Source organism: Equus przewalskii, chromosome 12 (assembly GCF_037783145.1).
Source record: "Equus przewalskii isolate Varuska chromosome 12, EquPr2, whole genome shotgun sequence".
NCBI lineage: Eukaryota > Metazoa > Chordata > Mammalia > Perissodactyla > Equidae > Equus > Equus przewalskii.
Window position 1 is genome coordinate 8,041,678 of NC_091842.1, and position 8,745 is coordinate 8,050,422.

Genomic DNA, 8,745 nt, shown 5'->3' on the forward strand with positions numbered 1-8,745 from the left:
GACCTGCTCAGGGGCACGAGCCCCATCTTCAACTCTTCTTGACACCCTCCAGTGATTGGGAGCTCACTGCCACTTGAAGTGGCCCCATGTCCAGTCAGGTGGACTGTCTTTATATTGAGCCAAAGGCTGGCAGCTTCCACCTAAGAGAGCTGTCAGCCTATGACATCAACTTACAAAGACCAACCCTGTAAATAAGACAGATGACTACTTGCCCAAGCTAAATTGTTTTTCACACACAAAAAGGGGAGTGGGAGGAAGCGGGATATTAAGCACATCTGTATAAAGGACTATGGGCACCACGTATTGCCAAGAGGCAGGCGTTTCTCAATTACTGCTAACATTTATTGAGTGTGCCTGACCCATAGGGCCCCTCAACCCTAGCAGGCAGCAGCCTGTACTTCAGAGGTCAGGAGATGGTCTCAATACAGGGAGTGTTACATAGTTACTTATGCCAGGTACCATATTTCCATGTGCCACCCTCCAGGTCCCCAATTTTCATCACCCCCTAAATAAGGCTTCAGAGTGGGAGTTGGGACTAGGGAAGTATGAAAAATGAGAGTCTGATGTCAAGACGTAGAAATGAAGGAGAGTTGGCTCGGAGAGGCTCTGGATCCCCAGAACCTGAGGGACACACAGAAGTAGGCCCAGTAAATACTTGAGATGGCAGGAGGGGGGATCAGAGTGGAGCTCCATCACCCACATAATCTGCATACAGGAGGCTTCTCCTTCCTGTTTGTACCCCTGGGTCCGCATTGGTATCTGGCAGGTAGAACAGGTACTTTATTCAGTAAATTTGCTGAGTGGATGGAATAAGACAAGCATAAAGGGAACAAGGTATGGATCTAGAAAATTCACAATATCATTTTAACAGAAGGCAGCAATCTACAAACACTTTATTAGCAAAAGAAATGAATAAACAAGTGCAGCTCTGGAAAAACAAGCGCAGCGCCTTTTTGGTTCCATTAGACCTCCAGGGCACTGTTAGACCTTTGAAGAGGGTTAAACATGGTGTGCAGCGTAGACCCCACTGTCTCAAGCAGGTTGGAGTCAGACGAAAGTGATCCGTGTCCGGGCAGTATTGACCTGCCAGACGTTTAGCTCCTCATACTCATCTAGAGCCGCCTGGAATTGGGCAGGTGTGAAGCCACGAGATATACAGCGCTGCTCCGCCTCAGAAAACCGGACACTCCGGCCCTCTGAGACCAACTCACGGACAGTGGCAAATATCACATCTGCTGGTCTCTGAGTCCTGAAGGAAACAGGCGTGGTGTGAAAGGTCAGGTACAAACAAGAATACCCAACGTGAGCAAAGAACAGTGGTCAGTGTTAGAATTCTGAGGCCAAGATCATACACGTGTGGATACAGAAGCCACAAGGATAAGTGGTCTGTCTGCTCAAGGAAAGTCAAGGTGACTCCTGATTTCATCCTTCATTAAACCACTCACCTAGCTGTTTGCCCCTTGTCACCCAGAAGTGAGTCCTTTGACATCTCCATTAGCCTTATGGCTTCATTCACATCTTCTTTCTCCACTGTGTCCACCATTCGCAGACGCGCCTAAGGGGAAGGTGGGGAGAGATGGGAACGGGAGGAGGGGAGTGGAACAAAGTCAGGGAACCCCCTTGCTCCAGCTTTAAGGTTGGCCAACCCATGTGTTGCCTACTCACAAAACGAGTGGAGGCCCCTCCCGTCCCCCCAAACATCCGCCGTGTGGGGCCGGCACTGTCAGACCGAGACAAGTGCAATGCCCAGGGCAGCGTCCAGCAATTGCCCAAGTCTCCGCCTCTCAACACTGGCCAGTCCCGGTGTTCAGCTGTCCTGTGAGGGAGACCAGACTCTTCTGAACTCCACTGGGCTCCCCACCATGACAGATGGAGGTTGGGGAGCTCAGCCAAGAAGGCGATTGGCAGAGAGGCTGTGTCCCTGGGGCTCGGGAAGTGCTAGCTCAGCAGTAGGTCAGGTAATCACACTACCTGCACGAACAGCACTTTGGAGCCCCCAGGACTAAGGTCCAAGATGTGAGGACAGAAATGAAGGTTTCTAGCACAGGATCTAGGACATAGGGAGTGAAATTAACCCCATCCATCCCCTTGGTGAGGTCTGAGAAGCAGGGAGAAGGCCTTTCCCTCCAGGGACGCTGTGCGTGCCCTACTGGAGCAGCAAGTACCCACAGTGCGGTAGCATGGAGAGGACCACTATCTGCACTGTCAGCACTTTAGCCCCGGCAGGGCCTGAGTGGGAGGGAGGAGGCAATGAGTGAGGACATTATCAAGGCAGGCTGCCCAGAGAGGGTCCAAACAGACCACCCTCCAACAGAACGGGGCCTGGCACTCACCAGAGCAGTGGACAGTCGCAGAATGGCCAGCAGAGTCCGGGCAGAAGTGTAGGTGGCGTCTTTACTAGCCCAAGCCTCTCGCCTCATCTCCACATACGCTGCTGTGATATAGTCGGCCAGAGACTCTGGCACTGCGGGCTGCTTCTCCCGGCACATGGCTATGTACCGTCTGCGGGAGAGAAGGTTTGTGGGAAAGTGGAAAAGGGAGATGGGGAGAGTGTGTGTTTTTCCTGTGTGAGTTTTCGGTTTAAGGAAACTCTTGCGGGGGGACGGGGGGACGGGGGGCTTTTAAGTAAGAAAAACTAGTGGATGATTATTTGCTTGGCTTGAATATCACTGATGGCTTCTCCACATGGTGCATTTCAAATTATTTCCAACTTTTCAGGAAAATGGCCTTTGCATGAATAAGACAAAGCTGCCCGTCTTAAGAGATGGTCAAGTCCCCTCCCCTGATTCTATGACATGGCTAAAAGGAGCAGAAATATATTTTAAGAGATAGGTAAAAGAAAAACTTCAGAGATGACCAGAAGGCCTCGCACAGACCCCGTGGAGAAAAGTGATATCAAGTAACCGTGGGACAGGATCCAGCTTTGCCTAAAATCTGAACCTGCCTCAACCCTGAGACAGGCAGGTGGCAGAGGTGGTGTGAAAGCAGGTTCTGATGCCATGTTTTTCTCGTGTGGCTGGGCTGGGGGTGGGCCCAGACTCACTGTTCTCAGATCCAGGACACAGCCGGAGGGGGAGGGGTGAAAAATACACACCCTAAGGCTGAAAGCTTTTCAGGAGATGCACGCATGGCCCAAGACACTGCCACATGTGGTGACTGGTGAAGTATACTGGTCCTTACCCAGCTCTCCTACCTCATAAGCTTCATGTCCAAAGGTTCAAACTGGGCGGGGGGCTGCCGGCTGTGCTGGTGCACATATGTAATGTGCTGCGCCAACCTGGGAGAGTGGAAGTAAGCAGTTAACAGTCGTTTTGGTGCCACACACCCTGTGCCCCAACTCTATATCTTCTTCCCTTAGCTCCACCATCTCCTCACAGCGTGGCAGGGACACTTTTTCCCAGGAAATGCTCAGCGTTTCAGCCCTGACTCCCCTCCTAAGAACTGTGGACCAGCCCCTGCTATAAGAGGAAGGCTCTCGACTCTTGAGTTTCCACAGCAGAGAATTTAAGGGGTTTTCTAATCCTCCCCAAATCATTACTAAAGGATGTCTCCTTGAGTGTTGAGCTTCATTCACCGTAGGTCATTGTCTCGGTCAGGCCGGTCCTGGATCAGCCAGAGGAGGTCAAATCGGGAGAGCAGCGCAGCAGGAAGCTGTATGTTCTGCTCCAGGCTGCGGCGAGGGTTGTAGCGTCCGTAGGCAGGGTTGGCAGCAGCTAAGATGGAGCAGCGGGCGTTGAGTGTTGTGAGAATGCCCGCCTTGGCAATGGAGATGGTTTGCTGCTCCATGACCTCATGGATGGCTGTGCGGTCAGCCTCAGCCATCTTGTCAAACTCATCAATGCAGCACACACCCTGGTCAGCCAGCACAAGGGCCCCGCCCTCTAAGGTCAGTTCTCCACTCACAGAGTCTCTCAGCACAGCGGCTGTAAGCCCCACTCCGGAGGAGCCCCGGCCTGTTGTGTACTGGCCTGAACGGCAGGGTCGGGAAGAGAGAAAATAAGCAGACAAGTTTAGGAAGAGGGAAAGGAACAAGGAAGGAAACAAGCATAGGGCAAAGAACACAAGAAATGGGGACAGTGAGGTGAGGCCTGCACTGAACTGCTCTGCCTACCTGTCCAGGCCTTCTCCAGGCAGGCGAAGATCTGTGGGGTCTTGGCACTGGCAACACCTCCCCTCTCCAACCCTCCCCACCTTCCCAAGCCTCAAGGAAGAGAATAAACATGGTGGCCCTATCCCTGTCTTCTACGCTCACCTCTCCCAGGTCCGATTACTCACTGCGGGGGGCCAGGCGATCGATGTAGGACAAGAGCTGAGACTTGGCCACACCAGGATCCCCCATCAGGCAGATGTTGATGTTGCCTGAGGAAGGGAAGGAAGCCCCTAGGTGACTATTCTTTCAAGGCACGTTGTTCAACAACAGAGAAAAATACCTCTCAGGTCTGCTTCCCCACCATACTCAGCACTATTTCTTCTGATCCCACCCTGTGTCCATGAAGCCAAAATGCTGAATTTTATTCTCCGACCTACAGGACACTAGTCCTTGTTATCCTTTCTTCTACCCAAATGCCTTCACTCACCCAAGTGTCTCCCTTATTTTTCCTCTTACCCCTGATTTTCATGCCTCGAGGAGACTGGTCCACACCCCCCACTAGCAGAAGCAGCAGCGCCTTCTTCACGTCTTCGTGCCCATATATCTCTGGGGCAATGGAAGCTGCCAACTTTTCATAGAAATCCTCCTCTGTGAGAAAGTGAAGATGAATGAGTATTTTTTTTGGGTGGGGGAAGAGCTCTAGAAGAAACTCACACGCCCAGTGTTCCCCCTGGCCTCTCACCTGCAATCTGCCTCAGCTCCTCCCTGCTCAGCTCTCCAGCACCAGCCTCATCATCCTCACTCTTATTCATCTTCACAATCCGATGGGCTTCCAGGTATGTTTCTGAGAGCAAACCCTTGGGCAGGAAAATGCCAGGAGACTAATGAAGTCCCTTTAACTTGCCCATCCATGTGAGTCCCTCATCCACCTGAGACCCCCCAGGAGTGCCTGACAGAACCCTTTGTTCTATTTTGTTTGGTGGTTTGCTGTTGATTGTTCTCTGTGGGGCTGCTGAGAGTGTGCGGGTGAAGAGGAAAGGGGAACATCTCCCCCTCATCAGAAACTCCCTTTCTTACCTGTACCACCTGTCGGAACCCAGTGCGCAGGATCGGCAAGAAGATACCAGTGACGCTGACGTGGTCCCCAGGCTGGGCGATCCTTGTGTTCTCTCCTTCTACTAGCACCGTGATACTACGAGGGATGTTTCCCACAGGCACTTGGTCACTCTATGGGGGAGGAGGGTACATGAGGCTAGGAGAAAGGAACACGAGGCCTACGAGGGTCTGACCTTCCCTCCCTAGGCCTACCACTCTTCTACTTCTTGGCCTGCCCAGGCAGAGGGAAGCTGAGATCTCCTTGACTTCTTCCCAGCTTAATCAGAAAGTTCCAGTTAAACCTTCCTCCTGCCCTTGGCGATTTCTCTGCCTCAGCTCTTCCCGCTTCTGTTCTCCTTTCTCCCACTCCATGAGTGACTGCAGGATTTCAGTGGACTCCCAAGCTTGACCTTCCCTGGGCCACATACCACAAACTCACATGTTCCTGCATCTTCATTTCCTGGAACTTGATGAATTTGGAGCCACGTGTCTGCAGATATAGCCGCCCTCCTGAGCGGTTGGTCTGGCACTCCTGGCTCGGGCACATGATCAGAGGCATGAAAGTGGGAGACTGGATCTATGATGTAAGAAAGGAAACAAAGAAGAAATCAGAAGGAAATGAGCCCCTTAGGATCAGTCACTCAAACCCCATTTTTTCTTCAATATCAATAGGCACCAAGAACACAGGATGAATGGAAAGACCAGCACATACCAGAAAAAGAATAAAAAGTGAACACAGAGGCATGTTTCATAATGAACAGTGAACATGACAGATAAACACCAGCAGACAAGATTATTTCTTTCAAAATCCAGTAAGAGTTAAGCATGTTCCTGTTCCTTGCTCTACACATACCGGCTGATAGGTCTCTGCCCCACACTGGTCACAAGTGTAAGTGGCCACCACCATTCTGGGTTTGACTTCAGAGACGCGAGTGACAATTCCACGCACTGTTACCAATTTCCCCACAGAGTCAGCCCGTACTTCCCTGATGACACGAGGCTTGTTACTGGTTGGGCCTTGGAAGTACAGCTCACTAAGGGAGAAGATAATCATCAGCAAGGTCCTGGAGGATAAATTCCCATACCCTTGTCCACTGACACCACTTACAATCTGCGCATGAGTTCAGGAGGGTACTGGTTCTGGGGACTTCGGGCTGCCCCAGGGTCCCGGTTCCGCTGTTCCATCATCAGCCGGTGTTCAATGTAAACGTCCAGAACATCTTTATTTACTACCTAAAAGAGGGAAAAGATAGGAAAAATGAGCGGCAGGATGGGGAAAAGACAGAGCCAGGCAGAAATCACTGCCCCTCTTTCTGCTAACTCAGAAAACACTCTCTGAGGAGCCTCTTGACAGAAACCGAAGTTCCTTGCCCTGTATTTTTCTGCAACCACTCACCTCCCTCTCTTTGTACTGAGGCAGCAGCTCCTGGACAGCATCAGCAAAGAGCCTCACATAGCGCTTGGCGTTCTCACAAATCGAGTCCACCAACTCGGGGTCATCCTCAGCTATATCATCTAGGTCTATGTACATTGCCACTTGTTCCCGGTGAGCCAGTCGAACCTGCAGCGGGGAAGAGACAGCAACAGAGCCAAGTTTACTGTGCTCACCAGTATTCACGTGCAAGGACCCACCACTGCAAGCTGAGCACACAGGTTCCAGGCCTCCACAGAGGACAAAGAGTGATGTGACACAGAGCAATACTCACTTCTCAGCCTCCAAAACACAGCCTCCCAACTCCTAAAAACACCTTAGTTATCACGAACATAGTGTTCTATTCACTTACCAGGTATCAGGTATGGTGCTAAACGCATGTCACTTACAGACAAACATAACTGCTGAAATAAGCCGGGCCACCTCTTAGAGCTCCTTAAGCAACCACCCCCTTCCCTCTACCTAGTCTTAGACTTACCAACTGGTTCCCATACTTGAACTGCTTCTTGGCAAATTCCTCATCCTGGTAAAACTCTTGTAGGAACTTCTTCACCTTTTCTGTAACATATATGTAAAATCATGAGGATCAAGCTTTCCTTCTTTCACATCCCTTACTGTAAACTCCTCTGATAGAAATCTAAGAAACCCCCTTTTATTTAAAACAAGAAATGTCAACTAGTTAATCATGTGAACACTTAAATAAGCCTAGGAAATTCTCCCCCGACTGGGCAGAACTCCTTTTCACAAGTCTGTTTTCAGCCGGGGAAGAATCAGGCGCCCCTGGCACTTAAAGAGTATTACCCAACGCCCTCCTCCCCGGGGAATTCCAGTCTCTGCCTTAGTTAGAAATCTTTGTAGCCTTTCCCAAGGGCCTCTCACACCCAGCAACATACTCAGCTCTCAAGGTTCTCAGCTATTCTTCCACGCGTACGACACTCCCTTTTCTTTCGGTCCCCTAAACCTCCGCTCTCATTGCGATCGCGGCCACTAGGCCCTTCCTCCACCCGCTCTCCCGCCACTGCTTCCGCTCTTAGTAAACAAAGAAGCACATGGGCCCCGATGCCGCCGCCTCACAGCCCGGGATTCCTCCGCCCAGAGCGGGAGCCCATCTGGCAACTGGCGGGCTAGTCCAAGGCCACTCTGTCCCCCCACTACTATTGCCCTTCTGGGCCTCTCGCTAAACCCCCCAATTCGAGGCACGCCCCCACCCTCGGTAGCTCTCTCCGAGGCCGCCGCGCGGAAGGACACTGTTTACACACGACACTCCCTCCAGCCTCGTCGCGCAACTTCCGCCCGCCTTCACTTCCGCTCGGAGGTTGGCCTAAAATGGCCAATCCTGGCGCGCAGCGGCCCGAGACTGCCCGCCCCCGGGGCTTCGGCGCGTCTCGGGAGAACGCGGGCACTCGGAATGCCTAAGGGCGCGGGGGGAAGGGGTCGGTGGCTGCCTGAGTCTCAGCCAACGTCCCCTGATGTCCCGGCCTCTCCTGGGCGCGAATCTCCCCTCTGGAGCCCCAGCCAGGCTGCCTGCCTCCGATCAGGATCCCCCACTGCTTTCCTGGACACGTTTACAGCTCTTCTCGCCCTCGGTGCCCCGCGAGCCTCCCAGGCACCATCTGCCGCAGCCCGCCGCCTCCCGATCCCGCCTCGGGTCTCGCGCGCCCAGAGCCCGCCGGCCCCGGCCCCCCAGGACCCCAGCTCACACCAACAGGTGTTGGCCGGGAGGCTTCCCGCGCAGGACGCCCCTCCCAGGCTTGTACACCCTTACCTTTCTCGAGCGCGTAGTCCTTAAGCGCCATCGCTGCTGAGGGCCGTGCCGCAGCAGTTGGCGGGCTCAAGGATCTCACTCCCCGGGTAGCAGAGAACGCCCGCGCGGCGGACTGCAGCCGACCAACCGAAATTGGCGCGAAACGTCGCCCCTCACGTGACCGGCGCCACTGCGTGAGGGCCAATCAGAGAAGAGATCTTCCACCCCTCCCATTCGCCTCAGGCCCCGCCTCGGCCAATCACCGGGCGAGTCTGGGCTGAGTGACGGGGAAGCTGCGCGGGTGTCGGGAGGGGAAGACTGGGCGAGGCGGGGCGGGCGCCGGGTTTCCCGCGGTCGGAGGAGAATCGCTCTTAAAGGGCCAGT

The 8,745-nt window shown here is 53.3% G+C and overlaps 1 protein-coding gene across 3 annotated transcripts; it reads right to left on the reverse strand.

Annotated features, from left to right (window-relative positions):
• Positions 1-862: 862 nt before the first annotated feature.
• Positions 863-8,518, reverse strand: MCM7 (minichromosome maintenance complex component 7). 3 transcript variants are annotated; one of them, XM_008536571.2, is made up of 15 exons: positions 8,383-8,518; positions 7,096-7,175; positions 6,582-6,746; positions 6,294-6,418; positions 6,039-6,219; positions 5,625-5,762; positions 5,168-5,317; positions 4,833-4,947; positions 4,607-4,738; positions 4,276-4,359; positions 3,575-3,968; positions 3,194-3,277; positions 2,334-2,502; positions 1,446-1,555; positions 863-1,249 (listed from the first exon to the last, which is right to left on the reverse strand). In XM_008536571.2, exons 1-15 carry the CDS (start codon positions 8,411-8,413, stop codon positions 1,048-1,050), a joined length of 2,160 nt encoding a protein of 719 aa, XP_008534793.1. In that variant the 5' UTR covers positions 8,414-8,518; the 3' UTR covers positions 863-1,047. The 3 variants fall into 3 exon arrangements, with proteins under 3 accessions (XP_008534793.1, XP_008534795.1, XP_008534794.1); XM_008536573.2 differs by lacking the exon at positions 8,383-8,518 and adding an exon at positions 7,826-7,976; XM_008536572.2 differs by lacking the exon at positions 8,383-8,518 and adding an exon at positions 7,511-7,897.
• Between the last annotated feature and the right edge of the window lie 227 nt (positions 8,519-8,745).